General features: G+C 41.4%; 1 protein-coding gene across 1 annotated transcript; it reads right to left on the bottom strand.

Annotated features, from left to right (window-relative positions):
• Nucleotides 1–2,473: 2,473 nt before the first annotated feature.
• On the bottom strand, nt 2,474–4,307 carry LOC137345814 (probable G-protein coupled receptor 139). Its single transcript, XM_068009063.1, has 2 exons — nt 4,238–4,307; nt 2,474–3,375 (listed from the first exon to the last, which is right to left on the bottom strand). Exons 1-2 carry the CDS (start codon nt 4,305–4,307, stop codon nt 2,474–2,476), a joined length of 972 nt encoding a protein of 323 aa, XP_067865164.1.
• Nucleotides 4,308–22,635: the final 18,328 nt, after the last annotated feature.

The raw sequence follows: 22,635 nt of genomic DNA, 5'->3' as shown, positions 1-22,635 counted from the left end.
CTCAAAACTGACCTTTGGGGAACTCCACTACAAACATTCCTCCAGTCCGAAAAAACATGCATTAGGCACAGCAGTGTGTTTCCTGTCACTCAGCCAACGTCGTATCCATATTGACACTGTTTTAATCCATGAGCAATAACTTTGTTCACAGGTCTGCTGCGTGGCACTTTATCAAATGTTGTTTTGGAAGTCCATGTACACTATATAAACAGCATAACCCTGATCAACCTTCTCTGCTATCTCATCAAAAAATTGCAGCAAGTTAGTTAAACACGATTTTCCCATCACAAATCCGTTCTGGCTTCCCATAATTAACTGGCATTTTCCCAATTCACTGTGATTTTATCCCAGATTATCAATTTTTGAAGATTCCCCATCACCAAGGTTAAGGTTATAACATTTGCAATTCTCCAATCTCTGACATCACTCCTGAATCGAAGGAATACAGGAATATTCTCGCCAGTGCCGACACAATTTCCACTCTCAGTATCCTAGGATGCACCTCATTCGGTCCTTGTGCCTTATAAACATTAAATGCCGACAGCCTATCCAATACCTCCTCCTTATCAATTTAAAAACCTTGAATTGTTTGAATTACCTCTTGTTTCACCCTGATCTGTGTAGCATCCTTTGCCTTGGTAAAGACTGATTCTAAGTATCCATTTAATACCTCAGCCATGCCCTCTACGGCCATGCATATGTTCCCTTGTTGGTCCCTAATTAGCTCCACTCCTCCTTTCACCAGGCTTTTACTACTACTATGCCCGTAGACGTCTTGACAATTCCCTCTTATATGAGCTGCCAATCCGCTCTCATACTCTCTTTTTGCTTCACTTATATGCTTCTTTCACTTCTCATCAGAACCTTCTATACTCAACCTGGTTCTCGGGTGCATTATCCACCTGACATCTGTCACAACAACACATTTTCTTCTTAACCTTAATCTAAATTTATTTTGGCTTCCAGGGAGCTCTGGAGTTGTTTGCCCTACCTTGACTGTTGCTGATCCATCTTTGCTTTAATGGAAGCCCATTGCTCAGTTACCACTTTGCCTACCAACCTTGATTTCAATTTATCTGGGCCAAATCCATTCATATCCCATTGAAGTGGTTTTCCCTCGATTAATTATTCCTACTCTAGATTGTTCCTTGTCCTTTTGCATAGCCAATCTAAAGCTATGATACGCGATCACTATATCCTTATTGTTCCACTACTGATACCTGATCCACTTGACCCACCTCATTACTCTTTGGCCTGAAAACATACTGCTGTAGAACATTCTCCTGAATACACTCTCGGAACTCTTACACGTCTCTGTCCTTTACACTACTACTATCCTAGTCTATTTTCTGAAAACTAAAGTTCCCCATATTAACTACTCTATAATTGATGCACCTGTCTGCAATTTTCTTACCTATTTTTCCCTTTACAACTGTCCCTCTAGTCGATGGTCCTTACTCTATACCGGAAAATGCAATTGCAACTTTTTTTCCCTTAGCTCTAGCCAAATAGATTCTGTCCTTGATCCCTCTGGGACAATCTCTCTCCAGCACTGCAATTTGCTCTTTAATCAAAACTGCCACCCCTCCCACTTTTCTGTTTTTTTATATTTCCTGAACACCTTTTATCCAGAAATATTTAGAAAGCTGCCCTGCCATTCTTTTAGCCAGGTCACCCTCAATGCCATAATAAAATATTGTTATCTGCATCTGAATTGATTAATTCAATTGCCAGTTTTGAAGCAGAGAGTGGTTGATGTTTATTAACAAGGGTACTAATGGATATGGAAAAAATGGGTATATGAATTCAAGTCAAAGATCAGACATAAACTCATTGAATGGAAGAACAAGCTTAAGGGGAGAAATGGCTTATACTTTTAACTCGGTTCATCTGTTGCAATGTTCCAATGAATCTCAGTAAAACGAAAAGTGCATGATTTTATTCAAAATATTATATTCAGTTACATGAAATCAGTAGAGTTGTGTATTGGATTGGGTCTCATCAAGACCATCCTTTCTATAATTCTAATGACCATGGCCTGTGGTTCAATTTTGAACTATGTCACGATTCTTCCCCATTTATTCACCTCAATTGTCAAGAAAGAAACAAAAAAGACAGCAACAGGCTAGCGAGCGCAGATACAGTACAGTCTGGTGTATATACTTCCACTGACTGTGAACAATTTAACAGGAGTGTCCTGGATGTACACGTCATTTTACTTGAAGATGTTTTGTAAATTGTGGAGCGATGCAATTGGAGGGAATTTTACCTTTCGGCGAAGATACACAGTACAAGTTATCTGCACTACTACACAGCATATAGCATCTCTGATTTTGCGTTGCATAAAAATAGATGGAAGGAAAAAAATGTCAGGCCCCATGATGGACGTGCAATTTGACATCAGCGCAATTTACACCAATTCCCAGAATTACATTTCCCATTGTTATTTAATTCTGTGAAGTCATTTAACTTACTAAAGTGAATGCATTATTAGAGCCATGGGACGCTTAATCATTTTCTTCAGCTCACCTCTAAATTTGCTCTGGGAAACTGCATAAATAAATGTGTTTATGCAGCAACTTAAAGTTCTAAGAATATACCCTGATTGTTCGAGAACAGTAAAGGGGTCATTGTAATTTTCTTCTAAAAATCGACTATCTGAAAATTGTGCCCAAAGATAAGATATAAATGTTACCATCCATAAAATTATAAAACTACCAGATATGGCAAGCAATAAAATCATAGATTTTCTTCGAATTTCCATCTCTGGATCATTGTGATTCTCACTAATGCTGTTACCTCGGAGTCTTCTCCTCACTCTGTTAGCCTGTACAATGTTCCTGATGGTCAGTGCATTGAACAGTAAAATCAAAACAAATGGAGCAAATGGGGTTAAAATAGCCTCCAGCCAAAAAAATGCTACCCATATAGGCAAGGTATAGAAGCTGGATTTTACATAGCAGGACCATGGTAGGTTCTCAATTATTTTGCGTGATTCATATATAAAATAGATTGGAACATTCTGTAAAATACTGAAAGAACATACCAGTGCAAGAACCACAGATGCTGTTTTAGCAGTGCAATAGCTTTGACGTAGCTTCTGACAACAAATGTTCACAAATCGATCGAAAGTGAATGCAACAGTGAACCAGACAGAACAATCAACGGAGGCAAAGTTCAGAACGAGGTTAACACAGCAAATGGGAGTGTAGTTAAGAAATGAATATGGAAAATAAGCATCTTTAATCTCATAGAGTATTACATCGAATATCAAGACAGATAGATCCGCCGCTGCCATGGCGATCAGGTAATGGGTGATGCATTTAGTGAGCTCGCAACGTCCGCGGGAGAGAATCACAATTGTCACCAGATTAGCTGTAAAGAAAGCAAAAATTAAATTGCTAACTCCCCATATATTGACAGGTTGATCAGTCGTCATTTACTTTGCACGAAATTAATGCGCTGTTTATATTGGTGCTCAAACGTCTTGGAGAGCTCGGAAACAAAAGGCATCTGGTAGAACGCTGGTTTTACTCATCACACACTATTATATCCCGTGCCTTCAATACAGAGCAAATGCGTCAAGGTGTAGAACCCGAGTTTCACCAGATTCTGTCAGTTTCTGAAAAGCTGATTCATTGCCCCGTAGTGGGAATTTATTTGGCTGGTGTAGCAACAGGAATTCCCAGCCCAAAATGGTGCGAACGTAAATGCTCATCTATGCTTTGATTGACATTGAATGGAAGGGCAATGCATCACAAATAATAGTTCTCTGAAAAAAAAATGGTGTTCAGCATTTGTATAAACAATTTGGACGCAGACAAATTCGCAAATGACACCAAATCTCTCTCTGTCTGTCTCTCTCTTTCTCTCTCGCTATGCAGATGCTGACTGACCTGCTAAGTGCTTCCTGAATTTTATAGTTTTTTTTCACATTTCTAGAATCTGATATATGTTTCTTCTAAACATGAAAAGAATCCCTAAAAAGGAAATTAAATCCAGATTAAACGTTTTAATTTAAAAATTCAAAATAAATTATGCTAATAGTCAATTATTGTATTAAGAATATGTCAGATATATGGATTTTTCTTAATATTATTTTGACTGATGATGGTACTTATTGTGTGCAAATCAATCACATATAAACACATAGAACATATTATTACACCAACAGCAGAAGCAGTAATATGATTAAACACAGATAACAATGAATATAAACTGATGATGAGCGGCTTACCAGGAATTCCAACTATTGCAAGAATAGGGTAATAAATATTTTCTATCTGTATGATTACTGACTGCCCCATGTTGGTAGAGAAGCGACGTTCTCTGTTTGTATTCTGTGTACGCAGAACTTCATCCTCCAAGATAAAGTCTCATTTATATGTGAAAGAAACCTCAAGTGGCAATACGAGCATTGTGCAATGATTGGCATTAGTTACAGTCTTTTGAATAAACAGATTCGCTCAAGCTGTATTTTCTCCTATTGTTCATTGAGTTGTAACAGTTGCAATAATACCTCTTATAGGAGGACAAGAAGTATGGAACATTAAGGTGATCATATTTTGAAATCATACATTTTAATGCCAGCACTCCAAATGAAATACTACAGACGCCTGCATCTGGCGTATTAAATAGTAGGTCCGTGAAGGGCAAGCAATGACATAAATGTGCACATTGCTGATGGAGTAGTGGCATCTACAATTTGTTGCAATACTTAGTTCTCTTCAATTTATACACGATATGGTATAGATTTAATGAATAGTGCGGTGCATGCGAGACCAAAAAGCTGCAACAAATAAACACCAAAAGTGATATAGTCAGTTTCGTGTTTTATGATCCCCATGGCCATCAACAAACAAAAGGACCTGAATTTCCCAAAAGCCCCAATAACGAAAACAAAACCAAATGAACACGACTTCACTTTTTAACTTTTCCTCCAATAATCAAACAAAACAAACCTAAATTAAACATGAACTAATAATTAAATAAAGATGGATATATATGGTTTAAAACGGACCTACTGGGCAAGCCTCTCAGGAAAAATTATACCAAACAGCCGCAAAGTACCTGAAAATTACAAAGTTCTTCAGGTTCTTGCTCCAAGACGTAAACATGAATTTTATTCGGCAGCAGTTCCTCTGCAATCCAGAACTCCATGGATGCGGTCTCCACCAAATCTACTAACCCTCTGGAACATCCGTTGTTCTGTTCATGGCAGTCTTGATGGAGTTGCTCCACCAGTGTTGCCTGAGATAACTAAGACAGATGCAACAACTCGTATCTGCCGATGGAAAGCTCCACAAATCGGTTCTCTCTTGCTACAGTTTCTCTTTTAATAAAAGCCTGCAGCCACTTCAGTTTTGTTGTCTTTAAAAACGTACCTTGAATAGCTCTAGTCACATGGCTTCTGATCAAATGACTCTGTTTTTATTTTATCTGGTTTCATGCAGTTCTGTTCTTCAGAACCCTGTTTTTCTTTTTAATTGCGTTTATAAGTCAGGGTCTATGCCAAAAAAAACAAGCTTTGAAACCATAGTCAGTGCACCAACCAGAATTTTGTTCAAATAATGGTTCGCATACGCTCCTCCACAGGTCTTGCCATGTGGACTCCATCACACTTCTCTCCTTGGGAGAAAAAAAATGCTGTGGTAAGGTTTTCTTCCCAACAATTCTGAAATAGAGCAATTCTAAACATCATAAACATTTTAACAACTAGCTTATTACATTATGTACAGATAATATTTGCATATTATACAATCATACATAAGAGTAGGATTCAACATAATAAAATCATCATAACTCAGAGTTTTCCTTCTTTCGTACTCCCATTCTTTAACTTCTGCACACAGCATCAGCAATTACATTGCTTTCACTTCAACGTGCAATATTTTGTTAGTTTTAGTGGTGGTAACATCAAACACTAGTGAAATAGCCTCAGGTTCTTTGTTCTGAACTTTTCTAGAAACACAAGAGAGTAGTCATCGGCACAGAGCAGTAATTATTCCTGGTTGTAGGGTACATATACCGCAAGTTGTTGCAGAACCAGGCCAAGAAATAAAGCCTCTTTATCGTCGAGTCTTTCATGGATGTTTATTTAACTTCATAGAGAAGTAACTAATGGGCCATTCCTTACTATCATCATCATCTTGGAGCAGCACTGCTTCTACTTCCACGTCACTGGAGCCAATAGCCTCCTTGAAACGCCTATTAAAATCTGGGGATGCAGGAACTTGTTCTTTGAACAAAATCAACTTCAACTTCGCAAATGCCCTTTGCCATGTTTCTAACGATTCGAACTTCATGTTTATTTAAAAAACAAATAGTAAATGGAGTGACTGCTGTACTTAAAATATCCTTGTCCTTGATAAGCCAGTGAAATGTTTCATAACACGCAGCAAAGATACATTCCAGTGAGAAAGAAAGACTCTAGGGAAGGACGCACCATTCGTGGCTAACGGAGGAAGTTAAAGGCAGTATCAAATAGTAACGTGTAAAAGTCATGTAAGGGGCGTGGCACGTCGGAGGATTGGAGAGAATGTTAAAATCAACAGCAAAGAGTGACGAAATAATGATAAGGAGATTTAAATTAGATTTAGATTAGATTAGAGATACAGCACTGAAACAGGCCCTTCGGCCCACCGAGTCTGTGCCGAACATCAACCACCCATTTATACTCATCCTACACTAATCCCATATTCCTACCAAACATCCCCACCTGTCCCTATATTTTCCCTACCACCTACCTATACTAGTGACAATTTATAATGGCCAATTTACCTATCAACCTGCAAGTCTTTTGGCTTGTGGGAGGAAAACGGAGCACCCGGAGAAAACCCACGCAGACACAGGGAGAACTTGCAAACTCCACACAGGCAGTACCCAGAATTAAACCCGGGTCGCTGGAGCTGTGAGGCTGCGGTGCTAACCACTGCACCACTGTGCCGCCCCAAATATTAGCGAACAAGAGAGTCGAAGGTGAATGGATGCCGGCAGGAAAGTGGAGTTGAGTCCAAAACAGATCAGCCATGATCTTATAAAATGGCAGAGCAGGCTCAAGTGATCGAATAGTCAACTCCTGCTCCTAGTTCGTACGTTTATATGTTCGTATGTAGAAACCTCGAGGAAGCAGTGCAGTCCGTCTGTGAAGTCACTCTCACAATGTCCTGGTTTCTTTTGGGGCGGGGTGGGATATTCCACCATTTTTATCCAGCGATGGTTAAGGAATTGTGGCATATAATTTCTGCAACTGGACCTCATAATTCATCGTGCTAATTCCAGGTATCATTCTGTTGAATATGCGTTTTAACACCGGCCATGCAATATATCTTTGCTCAGGTGCAGTAGCGAGAACTGAACTCAATATTTATTTATATTATTTTTAGAGATACAGCACTGAAACAGGCCCTTCGGTCCACCGAGTCTGTGCCGTCCATCAACCACCCAGTTATACTAATCCTACACTAATTCCATATTCCTACTACATCCCCACCTGTCTCTTTATTTCCTTACCACCTACCTATACTAGGGGCAATTTCTAATGGCCAATTTACCTATCAACCTGCAAGTCTTTGGCAAGTGGGAGGAAACAGGAGCACCTGGAGGAAACCCACGCAGACACAGGGAGAACTTGCAAACTCCACACAGGCAGTACCCAGAATTGAACCCGGGTCGCTAGAGCTGTGAGGCTGCGGTGCTAACCACTGCACCACTGTGCTGCCCCAAATATGCCAGATGGCATCTGGACAAATTGACAAACCTGGTGGTTTTCCCTTGAAATCCAATCACAATATATCAGAAGTTTTTTTTCGTAACTAAGTAGGTGAGCCTGATTCTATGCCATGACAGAATTCCTCGTTTTGATGTGTCAATGTGCAGCTCCTGAAGCTCTACCTAATAGTAGGTGCTGGCAGCGGCAGGACGTAGGGTGGGACAGATGCTTGTTGTTGCCACTTGGGCGAGAAGCATTACTTGGACAGGGTACATAAACGGCTTTGCCAAAGCAGGAGGGAGTTCGCATTGCTTATAGAACAAGCCAGAATAATAGAAATGCTTGGAATATCTGGTAGAAGTTATGCATCCGCTCATCTACATCATGATTACCTTTTACATATATACCGGCTATGTGAACAATCTAAAATAAAGAAGCCAAAGTCACTGGAATAACAGTAGCATTCATCCATGCATTTGAATCCTGTCGTTCACTTAATACAAACAAACAACTTTCTCTCTGTTTACCGACATTGTTTCCTTGTGCGTGAGATTCACTGTTGGAAACCTGTGGTTGGAAAATTTGTCCTGCTCTGCTGAGAAAGTGGAACAATAGCACGCATGGTGAGTGATCGCTCCACTGGCATGAGTAATGCGCACCATTAAGAGGTGCAAACTATGTATGGAATTTCGACTGAAATATTCGGGTACATTTACCCTAACTCTCCAGATCGGATAGTCACGTGTTCCAGTGGAATGCTGGTTTCAAACCCTTTTACTCTTGTCGTCACGATCATATCTGAAGAACGTGAAACAATGCCATCAGTTTCCTCTCGATCTGGTCCGTCAAAAACTGCCGCAGTTAATTCAATAACTTCAATGCTTCGAGGTGATATTACAATTGTCTTTGCAATTTCAGCATCAACAATTTTAAAGACGCGTAATTAGTCCTGTAGTATGGGAGATAGAATTGGTCTCCGGCAGCAGTCGAATCGTGAACATTATATCCTGCGTCCAATTTTCACGTCCATTTAAATACATTGCAAAAGAAACAATACACCAACTCATTATCGACCGATTTCGCTTCTGCCCGAATCTAATTCCAGCACAAGTAGCAAAAGGGGAAAAGAAAGTGAGAGACAGACAGACAGACTGACAAAGAGAGAGAAAGTTAAAGAGGGCCAGAGTAGGAAAGATAAAAAGCAACAAAGGAAGAGCAAGTCAGAGACACGCAAGTGGAAAACTTAAATGTCATTGACGTGAAAAATTGGTTTAGGGAATTGAGCGATTGTTACAAATCTGGCTAGACTTCGTTTTAAATGCACATTAATGGGAAAGAATAACCAGTGAAGTGAACGGCGTGCAGCACCCTCGTGATCACCCTTTTAAGACTAGCTGAAAAAGCTACCTCGAAGGATAGCAAAAGTGAGAAATTGTGAGAGGCATAGAATCCTGGCTGAAAGAACCGAGGTAGAATCATAGAAATTTAAAACACTGAAACTGCCGTTCGGCCCATACGCAGGTAGCCATCCAGCCTAATCCTAGTTTCCAGCTCTTGGTCCATAGATTTTCAGGTTATGGCACCACAAATGTATATCCAAATACTTTAAAAATATATATTCATTTACGCTTTCAGGCAGTGAGTTTCAGATCTCCACTGCCCTCTTTGGTGAAAACATTCCCCTCTAAGTCCGCTTGTTACCTGTTACCCTAAATCTATGCCCCCTGGTTATGGAACCCTCAAAGAGGCGAGATAGGGGTTCTATAAACTCTCTATCTAGAACCCTCATAATTCTATATACTTCATTTAGGTCGCCTTTCAGCTTTCTTTATTCCAAAGAAAACAACTGTAGCCGATCCATACTTTCCTCACAACTAAAACTCTCCAGTCCAGGCAACATCCTCGTAACTCTCCTCTACACCCTTTCTTGTGCAATTGCATCATTCCTATGCTGCTATGACCAGAACTGTCCATAATATTTAAACTATGTAATAATTAATGTTTTATGCAGTTCCAACATAATCTGTCTGCTTTTGTGCCCTGGCTTATAAAGGCAAGCACTCGGTGTGCCTTCCTGATTAAGTTATCTACATATACAACTACCTTCACGGATCCGTGGTCATGTAGTCTAAGGTACCTCTGTTCCTCTACAATTCTCACTATGCTATCATTTATTGTGTATTATTTTGACTTGTTAGCCTTCCCCAAATGCATTGGCTCACACTTCCCCGGAATGAGCTCGACTTGCCCTATATCTACCAAACCTGAATAGTCCATTGATATCTTCCGAGAATCTAAAGCTTGCTTCCTCATTAAAAAACCACACGGCCAGCATATGCATCATCTATGCACTTCTAAATCATACCTCCTACAGTAAAATCCAGATCATTCATATATACAAAGGAAGCAAGAGACCTAGTACTGATCCCAGTGAAACGTACTGGAAACAGCCTTCCCGTCACAAAAGCACCCATCGTGCACGACACCTTTTTCTTCCGACATCTGTATCAATTTTGGATGCAACGTGCCACTTTGCCCTGGATCCAACCTTTGTGACAAGTCTACCATGTGGGACCATATGAAAGGCCTTCTTAAAATACACATAGCATGCATGAAATGCGCTACCCTCATCGCACCTTCTTGTCACCATATCAACAAATTCCATTATGTTAGTTGTTGCGACCACTCGGGACAAAGCCCCCAATAAAAGATATATTCTGATTGCAGTGGGAGCAACACTCTACAAATGCAGTCTTGTCACTCCACAGGTCAGATTATATATCTTTAAGCTTTCCAAATTGAAGAAAGGAGCATCGGAAATTAAATCAATCCAGTAATTCCTGAATGAAGCGAACCAAGCCAGGTATCTTTAGATATCACTAAATTATCCGTTTATTTTTAAATAGAAACTAAAGATCTTAAGCACTACTACGATAAACCAATATCAAAAGACGCTATAACTTCTTATTTAAAAATCTAACTCCTGCATTCACATCCATATGCTCAAACTCACAGCGGTTTGTTTTTAATTAGCTGCCCCCCAAAAAAGAAATAACAATAAAGTATTTGCAGATTATGCTTGCGGGGAATGGTCTTCTGATACAATACAGGCAAAGTCCACTTGTAGTCTTCCAAGGCCTGATGATTCCGAAGATCCTTCCAAAGATAGGAATTTAGCATTTCAGTTCAGCAGTTGTAATATTAAACTCTTTTTTTTTCCAGCAATGAACACAACAGATTAATAATTGGTTATTTCGTTAAGGAATTAATTTAGCTTGACGCTTTTTAGAATTTTGAGAGAGAAGCTGCATAAATTGATTTAGAGAGCTCTCCATTCTCCCTTCGCTTGCTTAATGGCTTGTGTCTGTCTGTCTCTGCAAAACCAGTTGTTGCTAGCCTGTTGCAAACTCAAAAATTGATGCTTTGAATGTCTGTTCTCTCACTCTGTTTGCCTATAACGTAGCAACCAGAATGCACCTTGAACCACTGAGCTTCTGGAGAGATATCTTAAAGATGCACTGATCTCTTTACACTCTTGAAGGTGCACCACAACATTTCCGAGAAGGAAAAAAAAGGCACAGGACCTTGCAACCCACGTCCCTGGCGTAATGAAACGCCATTCCCGAAATGCATTTTATTACAATGTAAAAAATAAAAATTGAAAAACACAGACACGTTTTCCCCAATATATAGATACACATTTTTCGAAAGTGATAAGACTACAGCATCAAGTACCATCAAAACATTTTTTTTATGCTTTAAGTTTTACAAAGGTTGTCCCACTTAGTCCATTTCAATCTTCCAAACATAGTCTCCCAGTTATTTTGGGTTTTTGTTCCAAGTGTCCCCATTGTCCAGCACCTCAGCCATGTGAACTGCACTACTAGGAACACTGGCCACTACTCTGTTCATTATTCTCTGATAAGTTTCTCGACGACCCCTTAAACTGTGTGGCATCACCTGATACTGGAAAACCCAGTCTAGTGTAACAGAAGCTGACTTTCTTTATCTTGGGATGTCAAAGAAATTTGGCAGTATCCCTCCAAAACATCTGCCTCTTTAACTCACATGGCATTGCCCACTCTGTCCATACAGTCTTTTAAGTGAGAATTTTGGTAGGAGTCTGCCTTCATTACTGCAGTGACTTTTCCCTAGTCTATGCAATTTTAAGCCATCCCACCAGATTTAGGCATCAAAGGCAACCTGCGAATTCCAGCTGCCCTGACTGGGTTCAACTAGCTGCCCTTCAGCACGCGTTGGACCTTTGCTTCCACTAGGGCCTACCTGTCTGGATCTATGCAACAGGGATGTTGTTTTAAAGGAACCGTTCTCCCTGTATCCACATTATGTGTGGCTAAAGTTGTGCATCCTGGCATATCCCTACAAACTCGGTTAAACGTTGTGAAAAGCTTGATGAACCTTTCTTCACGTTGTTTTGCCTCTGAATGCAAAAGCATATTGCCCAATTTTCCTAGCCATTCTGCATTCGCTAATCTGATAGTTGGAGTTTCAATTTGAGAATCTCCTAGGCCTGCATCTGCCTTATCCTCGCTATTCTTTTCCTTCTCAACAAACCCGATTGACTGTCATACCAGCACTGGCTTTTCCTCCTCCCTGCGATAATGTTGCTTGAGCATGATGATGTCGCACAAGCAGTTCTTCTTCCGGTTGTCAAGGGTGTCAATCAAGTAATATACCTTACGCACTCTTTTGATCACTCTATACAGGCCATTGAACCGTCCATTTAATGATTCTCCCTGTAACGGTCACAATAATAATACTTGATCCCCTGGTGGGAAATTGCGGGCTTTTGTATTCTTGTCTGCCCTTTTGTTCATATTGGCTTAGAACACTTTAAGATGTTCCTGCACCACACCATAAACATTTATGAGCCTTTCCCGGAACACGGGTACATAATCAAGTATTGAAGATTTATTCTTTTGCTCTGTCATTAATCTGTCTTTTTCTGTCATTAGTGAGTTTTGGAGGACCTCTTACTCATGTTCATAAACCAATTCTAAAAGCCTGAAACCTGCAGACTCATTCGGTGAAGCTCTGGTTGCAAATAATAGAAAGTATAGTCCTTTATCTAAGTCATGTGGATATTCGTGACAGCATGTTCTAATTATTGTTATGAGAGTTTGGTGAACTCTCTCCAAAGCTCCATGTGGCTGTGCATGATGTGCTGAAGATTTCAACTGTCTACCCCCCAAATTTCCAATCACTTCCTAAAATATCCTACAGATGAAATTACAACCCTGATCTGACTGAACTTCAAGTGGTAACCCAAGATCTCGTAAAGAATTGGGTTAACTTTTCTACTACTACGCTAGTAGTAATTGTCTTGAAAGGAATGGCCCCTGGAAAATGAGTAGTCATATCCATGATAGTAAGTATGTATGGGTGTCGCACTTTAGTTTTTGGCAAGGGTCCTACACAGTCTCGTAATACCCTATTAAACAGTTTCTCAATCACTGGTATGGGAACTCGTGGTGGCGGTTTTAATGCAAGGTTCTGGTTTTTTCACCATTGGACAGGTATGGCATGTCCTACAAAATTGTCTCAAATTCGTTGTAAGACCTGTCCGGTAATAATGTTGGTGTATGTGTGATTTGTTCTTTTGTATTTCTCTATGTCCTGCAAAAGGAATGTAGTGTACTAACCTCAATAATACTTGGCAATATTTCGGTGGTTCCCCTATCTGTTCAACAAGTGTCCAGTCTTCGCCTGCTAGTCTATGAGGCGACCTTCATTTCCACCTCAAAACACCGTTGCCATGTAATAGCCTTCCAGAACTCCTTTCGCCTCAGCTTTTGTCAGAGCTATCTGTGCTAATCGGTATATCTCTAAATAAGCTTGCTGTGCTGCAATGATAGATGATCAGTTAAACATTTCATTCGGATTGTCTAAATCCCCAAATAAGATTTCAGATACTTGGCTAGCTGTTTGTTCTGCCCCTTTTACCTCCTACAATGGATCCTGTTTAGCCATTGCTCAGGTGACTGTACACACAGGAAATATTCCCAGAACTTGTTCCTGTAATTGCTCCATTTCCTTAATATCACTTGTTTCTTCTGTAATTATAGGCAGAACTGACACTTTTGATCCAACCAAATCATTTCCTAGGAGTAGATCAATTTCCTCTACTGATAACCTGCATTAAACTCCTACAGTTACTATCCCAGATATAAAGTCACTCTCTAGGCGTACTTTATGGAAAGGATACAAGTAGATACTCCCCACCAATTCCATTAATTAAAAGCGCATTCAGAGCGCTCTCTGGTGGAAACCTTATATTTTGCCCCAGCAAGAGTGTTTGGGTTGCTCCTGTATCCCTGAGTATAATGGCAGGATTTCCTGCCTCACTTGCAGGATATGGAGATACTCTCCCCTTCAACAAAAAAATCATTTATAACTTACTTATTTTATTCTTAATGGCTACACTCCTTTTAGTTTTAGTATCGGCTTCTGCAACTGTCGTTAAAGCTATAGCCTGTTGTGCTATATACTCAGTCACTGTTTTGTTTTCTTCTCCACTGGCTTTGTGCACCCCAAAAAGTCCTTTCAGTTCAGCTCACAATGTCCAGCGCTCTGAACGAAGATGACACATGTTGTGGCAATACTAGCACTTCGAATTGTGAACCTCACTTCTATCCTCAGCACATTCCTGTCTGAGCTAAGGAGGTCATCCTGGGGCATCCCCAGCCTTTCCTTCTTGTCCTAGGCTATTTGAATTCCAACTTTCTATCATTCTCAGTTTGCTGAGGGTGACAGACAAAAGAGATTGGCTTATTCACAAACTCGACATCAACAGCAATTTCCACTGCTGATCTAGTTTTCAAAACTTTCAGGTTACTTTCTTTAGTTCTCACTACTGAAGGAATGGATGTTTTAAAAAATGTTTCGAGAATCAAGTCCTGAAGGTCCTCATTTGTGTTTTCCATCTTTAATGCCCATATCCAGCAGCCAAATTCCATTTGCTTCACCCTCTCAAGTTCCACATATGTCTTCCCAGCCAATCTCCATAACTTTGGAAACATCTGACGCCACGCTTCGAGGAGTAACTCATATGCCACTAGAAGAGCATTTTTTGCCATCTCATAATCTGCAGAAGACTCTTCAGGAAGCATTGCATAAACTTCATGAGTTCTGCCTACCAATCTGCTTTGCATAAGCAGTGTCCAGTGTTCCTTCAGTCATTTTATCTGTTTGGCCAAATTTTCAAAAGATGTGAAAATTGCCTCTACGTCCCTTTCTTCAAACTTAGGAAGAGCTTGCAGAAATGTAAACACATTTTCGCTGGGTCCTGAGCTAAATAGATTTAGAGAGCTCTCCATTCTTCCTTCACATGCAGAAACAGCCTGTGTCTGTCTTTCTGAGCCATAAATGTTTTCACCGGCCATGTTCAAAGTCAAAATTGATACATTGACTGTCTTTTCTCTCACTCTGTATACCTGTAACTGAGCAACAAGAATGCACCTTGGCTCACTGAGCTTCTGAAGAGATCTCTTAAAGATGCACTAATCTCTTTACGCTTTTACATGCGCATCACAATATTTCCGAGGTTAAAAAAAAACACAGGACCGTCACATAGTCAGACATGACCATCTCTTAACAAATAAAATCAGAATAATGTAGCTGCTACAAATCTGAAATAAAAACAAAAATTGTTAGAAATGCTCAACAGATCTGGCAGCTGCAGTGCAGTATTAGATCCGAGGTGACTAGAGAGCACTGTCTTTCTCTAACTGCACTTCTTCACAGATACCAACATTTAAATGTTTACCCAGATATCAATATGGTAACTTACACACACTATTTTTATTTCAGAATAACCAACCAGGTTTCTTTGACAAACAACAAAATTATTAAATTATTATAAAACGAGACTTATCAAGTAAAGATACAAAGCAATAACACACAGATTGAAAGTTCCCTTTTCATTTAGCAAAACGCACACACACACGCGTTTAATGGAAAAAAAAAGTTTTCTCTGCAGAGTTCTCTTTGCAAAAACAAAACAAATACTGCCACCAAATTCTTGTTACTTCTTGAAGGAAAAGGAGAAGATATGGTATGATATCAGTTGTCCATTTATTCAAGTGTCCCAAAGACGGGTCAACAACTGTCATTTGGATAATTTTGGAGCAGTTGTCTTCAGGTGCCATTGAAGATTAGTCTCGCAGGTGTACAAGGAGGAAATGGGGCATCAAGGTTTTCAGCTATCACACTGGATTTTCAGAGTTTCTGAGAGAGGTGGGAAAGGATGAGCTGGGTACTTCTCTGAGCAGGCTGCAATCCCCAACTGCCTGAAAACAATCGAAAACTAATCCAACTCTTGACCACGATAACACTTCCTCTAGTCATCGAGGATCAAGGTGTTTATTAAGCTTAAGGCATCTGACATCCAGCAAGAGTTTGTTTCTCAACGAAGTTTTCCAAATCATTCTTGTGAACTTTAAACAAAACGTTCAGCATCTATGGAATCTCTTCAGTCCCATCTCCACAATCTTCAACCAAGAGTCCTCAAAAATAAATTAATAAATAAACGGGAACACATTCATTACAACCGAATCCTTGGAGCAATGCAACATCATTTTTGAATGCATTTTATTGCAACATTTGGGGAACAAAACACAAGACAAAGTAAAACACATTTACACGCTTATTCTCATTCACTCTTCAATACAGTTCTGCTTTGTACCATCTTTCAACTCAGATAACACTAAGCTAAGCAAAATTCCAGGCAAAGCATCAGAAATTCCGTTGTTCCTTCCACAAAATGTGGATAATATTTCATAGATAGTGCTGCAAAGGGAAACTCCATCAAAATAGACTGGCATTCTTTTTTTTAATGTTCCCACAAAGGCTAGTGAGGGGTTGGGGTGGGGGGGGCAGTTAAGATCAGTATGTTCCAGTGTCTGTCTGTGCTCGTGGCTGACATAGACTTAAAAAATGTTTAACAGCTAATAATAAGCCCATGGTTTCCTTTGCCAAAGTAGAGTATCGCTTTTGGTGTCGATTGAGCTTTTGGAAATTAGAATTAGAATTTAGAACATTACAGCACAGTACAGGCCCTTCGGCCCTCGATGTTGCGCCGACCTGTGAAACCATCTGACACACACTATTCCATTTTCATCCATATGTCTATCCAATGACCACTTAAATGCCCTTAAAGTTGGCGAGTCTACTACTGTTGCAGGCAGGGCGTTCCACGCCCCTACTACTCTCTGAGTAAAGAAACTACCTCTAACATCTGTCCTATATCTATCACCCCTCAACTTAAAGCTATGTCCCCTCGTGTTTGCCATCAGCATCCGAGGAAATAGACTCTCACCATCCACCCTATCTAACCCTCTGATTATCTTATATGTCTCTATTAAGTCACCTCTCCTCCTCCTTCTCTCCAACGAAAGCAAACTCAAGTCCCTCAGCCTTTCCTCATAAGACCTTCCCTCCATACCAGGCAACATCCTAGTAAATCTCCTCTGCACCCTTTCCAAAGCTTCCACATCCTTCCTATAATGAGGTGACCAGAACTGCACACAATACTACAGGTGCGGCCTCACCAGAGTTTTGTACAGCTGCAGCATGACCTCGTGGCTCCGAAACTCGATCCCCCTACTAATAAAAGCTAACACACCATATGCCTTCTAAACAGCCCTATTAACCTGGGCAGCAACGTTCAGGGATTTATGTACCTGGACACCAAGATCTCTCTGTTCATCTACACTACCAAGAATCTTCCCATTAACCTAGTACTCTGCATTCCTGTTACTCCTTCCAAAGTGAATCACCTCACACTTTTCCGCATTAAACTCCATTTGCCATCTCTCAGCCCAGCTCTGCAGCCTATCTATGTCCCTCTGTACCCTACAACATCCTTCGGCACTATCCACAACTCCACCGACCTTCGTGTCATTCGCAAATTTACTAACCCACCCTTCCACACCCTCATCCAGGTCATTTATAAAAATGACAAACAGCAGTGGCCCCAAAACAGAACCTTGCGGTACACCACTAGTAACTAAACTCCAGGATGAACATTTGTCATCAACCACCACCCTCTGTCTTCTTTCAGCTAGCCAATTTCTGATCCAAAGCTCTAAATCACCTTCAACCCCATACTTCCGTATTTTCTGCAATAGCCTACCATGGGGAACCTTATCAAACGCCTTACTGAAATCCATATACACCACATCCACTGCTTTACCCTCATCCACCTGTTTGGTCACCTTCTCGAAAAACTCAATAAGGTTTGTGAGGCACGACCTACCCTTCACAAAACTGTGCTGACTATCGCTAATTAACTTATTCTTTTCAAGATGATTATAAATCCTGTCTCTTATATCCTTTTCCAACATTTTACCCACTCACAGGTCTATAATTACCAGGGCTGCCTCTACTCCCCTTCTTGAACAAGGGGACAACATTTGCTATCCTCTAGTCTTCCGGCACTATTCCTGTCGACAATGATGACATAAAGATCAAGGACAAAGGCTCTGCAATCTCCTCCCTGGCTTCCTAGAGAATCCTAGGATAAATCCCATCTGGCCCAGGGGACTTATCTATTTTCACACTTTCCAAAATTGCTAACACCTCCTCCTTGTGAACCTCAATCCCGTCTAGCCTAGTAGTCTGAATCTCAGTATTCTCCTCGACAACATTTTCTTTCTCGACTGTAAATACTGATGAAAAATATTCATTTAACGCTTCCCCTATCTCCTCTGATTCCACACACAACTTCCCACTACTATCCTTGATTGTCCCTAATCTAACTCTAGTCATTCTTTTATTCCTGATATACCTATAGAAATCCTTAGGGATTTCCTTGATCCTATCCGCCAATGACTTCTCGTGTCCTCTCCTTGCTCTTCTTAGCTCTACCTTTAGATCCTTCCTGGCTAGCTTGTAACTCTCAAGCGCCCTAACTGAGCCTTCACGTCTCATCCTAACATAAGCCTTCTTCTTCCTCTTGACAAGTGCTTCAACTTCTTTCGTAAACCACGGCTCCCTCGCTCGACAACTTCCTCCCTGCCTGACAGGTACATACTTATCAAGGACATGCAGTAGCTGCTCCTTGAATAAGCTCCACATTTCGATTGTGCCCATCCCCTGCAGTTTCCTTCCCCATCCTACGCATCCTAAATCTTGCCTAATCGCATCATAATTTCCTTTCCCCCAACTATAATTCTTGCCCTTCGGTATAAACCTGTCCCTGCCCATCGCTAAGGTAAACCTAACCGAATTGTGATCACTATCACCAAAGTGCTCACCTACATCTAAATCTAACACCTGGCCGGGTTCATTACCCAGTACCAAATCCAATGTGGCATCGCCCCTGGTTGGCCTGTCTACATACTGTGTCAGAAAACCCTCCTGCACACACTGGACAAAAACTGACCCATCTAAATTACTCGAACTATAGTATTTCCAGTCAATATTTGGAAAGTTAAAGTCCCCCATAACAACTACCCTGTTACTCTCGCCCCTGTCGAGAATCATCTTCGCTATCCTTTCCTCTACATCTCTGGAACTATTCAGAGGTCTATAGAAAACTCCCAACAGGGTGACCTCTCCTCTCCTGTTTCTAACCTCGGCCCATACTACCTCAGTAGACGAGTCCTCAACCGTCCTTTTTGCCGCCGTAATACACTCCTTGATTAACAATGCCACAACCCGCCTCTTTTACCATCTTCTCTGTTCTTACTGAAACATCTAAGTCCCGGAACCTGCAACATCCCATTCCTGCCCCTGCTCTACCCATGTCTCCAAAATGTCCACAACATCGAGATCCCAGGTACCAACCCATGCTGCAAGCTCACCCACCTTATTCTGGATGCTCCTGGCATTGAAGTAGACACACTTTAAACCAAGTTCTTGCTTGCCATATATATGTTTATATATATATATATTATATATATATATTTAGGGACAGGGAACTCCATCAATGCGTGGACTTATGGTGTTCTTAAACATACCTGTCCTTGTCCTACTGCTTGCCCGAGGTAAGTTACCTGCACTTTAGTAAATTCACTTTTGGCAAGGTTTATCACCATCAGGCAACTGTAATTTTCAAAATAGAGCTTTTAGTTCTTCCAAATGGTCCTTCAAAGTGTCACTGTGTACCAACACGGTAAACCACATAGGTAGGAACACTGGCTACCACTTGGTTCATTAGTTTGTGTAAAGTTGCTGGGGCATTTGTTTTAGCCGGAATGGCATAACTTGGCATTGGAAAAGACCGCCTGGCGTGACAAACGCCGATATTTCGTCAGCTTGAAGTGTTCAGGTGATTTCTTCATCCAGAGAGTGGTGAATCTGTGAAATTCTCTACCATAGAAAGCAGTTGAGGTCAAGTTAGTAAATATATTCAAGAAAGAGTTAGATATAGTTCTTCGGGCTAAAGAAATCAAGGGATATGGGGACAAAGCGGGAACAGGGTACTGAGTTTGGATGATCAGCCATGATTGCATTGAATGGTGGTGCAAGCTCGAAGGGCCGAATGGCCTACTGCTGCTCCTATTTTCTATGTTTTATGTTTCTCTGTACAGGAACCTGCCAGTATCACTTCAACAAATCTATTTTGGTAAGAAAAGTGGCACTCTGCTCATTGTCAATAAAGTCTTGCAAGCCAGTATTTGGGTAGGAGTCTGCCTGTGTTACAGCATTAACCTTTCAGTAGTCGATGCAAAATCTATTTGAACCATCAGGCTTAGAGGATAACTCGACTGTGGAACTCCAGCTGCTTGGACTGTGTTCAATTGGGTGGTTTTCCAACATCTAGTCGATTTCCGCTTTACCTGGGCATGTTTCTCTGGACTTAAGTGATAAGACTGATATTGTACAGGACAGAATTATCCTACATCTGCCTGATCTACAGCTGAGCTTGTACATTCTGGTTTATCCGTACAAACTCCTTTAAATGTTATCCGGCGCCTTGTTAGGTTTTCTCGTTGTTCTGCATCTATATATGAAACCATAATGTTTAATCACTTTAACAATTCAGTGTTAGCTAACCAGATATTAGGAGATTCAATTTCCTCCTGCCTGATACTCACTGTCCATTCCACACTTCACTGTCCTTACTAACTGATCTACCTGTGCTTGATTATCTGCAAACTCGAGGTGATATCATTTTCTCATATTGGTGTGACACAGCGAATTCTATTCCCAGTGATCTGGCTTGTCAATCGAATAATTTATATTAACAAGCCGTCTGACAACTCTATAAGGTTCACTGAACGTGATTTCAGCTGTTCACCCTATAAAGGCAGTAATACTAAGAGCTTATTCCCTGATTGAAATATCCGGGTCTTGGCATGGTTGTCTGCACATTTCCTTGTGGATGTTGGAGAAGCTTAAAGCTGTTCCTGAGCCATTTTGCAGGCTCTCCTGAGCTGCTCCTGAACAAGGATACATAATTAACAAAAATGATTCGTTCCTCTCTTCGAAAAAAAACTTTTCATTAATTAGTTTTCTTACCATAAACAGATTCAAAAAGACTAAAACCAGTAGGCTCATTAGGTGGATCCCCAATGGCAAACAAAATAAATTCCAGCCCCTTGTACCTGTCATGGGGATATTCATAACAGTATGCCCTGATCATCGTTTTGAGGGTCTAATGGTGCCGTCCTAAAGCTCCGTGTGTCTGTGGGTAGTATCCTGAAGACTTATCCTGTTTTATACCCAGACATGAAATTGGAACCTCGATCGCACTGAATCTCAGTTGGTAATCCATGTCTCGTGAAGAACGAAGTTACCTTTTCCACCACTACATGACAGAAATTGATCTCAAGGGAATGGCCTCTGAGAACTGAACCATAGGCATATCCATAATAGTGAGCACATGTTGATGTCCCACTTTTACAAACTAGGAGCAGGAGTAGGTCATCTGCTTTCAGTAAATGTCCCACGCAGCGGCCGAATTTTACGCCGCCCCAGAAGGTCGGATGGTGGCGTGGGGGCGGCATAAAATTGAGTGTCAGGCTCCGGGAGGCCTAACCACCCCAATTCTGCCTCCAACCAAGTTTGCGGAGGTCTGGCGGGGGCGGGGTGTGAAACGGCCCGCCCGCCCGAGGCCAATCAGGACCCTTAAGGGGCCACTTAACGGCCACTTAAGGGCCCTCTCCCGCCTCCACGGGTATTTAACCTGTGCCAAGCAGGTGTGCCGCGGACCTGAAAGGCCACCCAGCTATCTTCCAGCCTTTCCGCACCCTGGGGTATTGGCAAACAAGGTGCCCGATTGAGGGCCGCCCCCGCCGCCCAACACAACCCCGGGATCCAAGATGCCTCCCCCACAAATGACCACCCTAGCCTCACCGGGGCACGTCGATTCCCCTGGTGATGCAACCAAACTTACCCTCAGTCCTGGCTCCTTAGTCTCCTCCTTGGTTGGCTCAGCTACAGTCCTAGCAGTGGCCACCATTCCCGGTGAAGCAGCTGAGACTAAAAGCTGCCCACCCAAGAGACTGGCCGGCAGCTCGCTGAAGCGGGACCTCCTCCCTCAATTGGGTGGAAGTCCCACCTCGGGCCACTTAAGGCCTGGGGATCCCTAAAATACTGACGGATCCCAGGCTGGGCAGAAGCGGGTTCGGCACCGCCATTTATGTCGGAGTCTGGCTCCCATCTGCCCAGCATAATATACTGGCCAGTGTTCCAACACGCTACTAACTGGTTCCCTGCAAACTGGCATGGGTATTAGAGGTGCCAGTTTTAAGGCCGGTTGGAGTTTTCCCACAATCTGGCGTGCACAGCACATTTTACAAAACTGAGCCACGTCTTTGTAAAGACATGGCCAGTAAAAATGTCGAGTTATATGTGATTACATCTTCTGGATCCCCATGTATCTCACCATAGGAATTTCATAGGCTATCCTGGATATTACTTGGCAATACTTGGGTGGTACCAATATCTGCTGACCT

Source organism: Heterodontus francisci, chromosome 29 (genome assembly GCF_036365525.1).
Source record: "Heterodontus francisci isolate sHetFra1 chromosome 29, sHetFra1.hap1, whole genome shotgun sequence".
Taxonomy (NCBI): Eukaryota; Metazoa; Chordata; class Chondrichthyes; order Heterodontiformes; family Heterodontidae; genus Heterodontus; species Heterodontus francisci.
This window is presented reverse-complemented; position numbering and strand designations above follow the sequence as displayed.

Coding starts and splice junctions, on each gene's coding strand:
- LOC137345814 (XM_068009063.1), bottom strand. CDS start 4,307: ATGGGGCAGTCAGTAATCATACAGATAGAAAATATTTATTACCCTATT. Junction 3,376..4,237: donor TGCAATAGTTGGAATTCCTG/GTAAGCCGCTCA, acceptor CTTTCTTTACAG/CTAATCTGGTGACAATTGTG.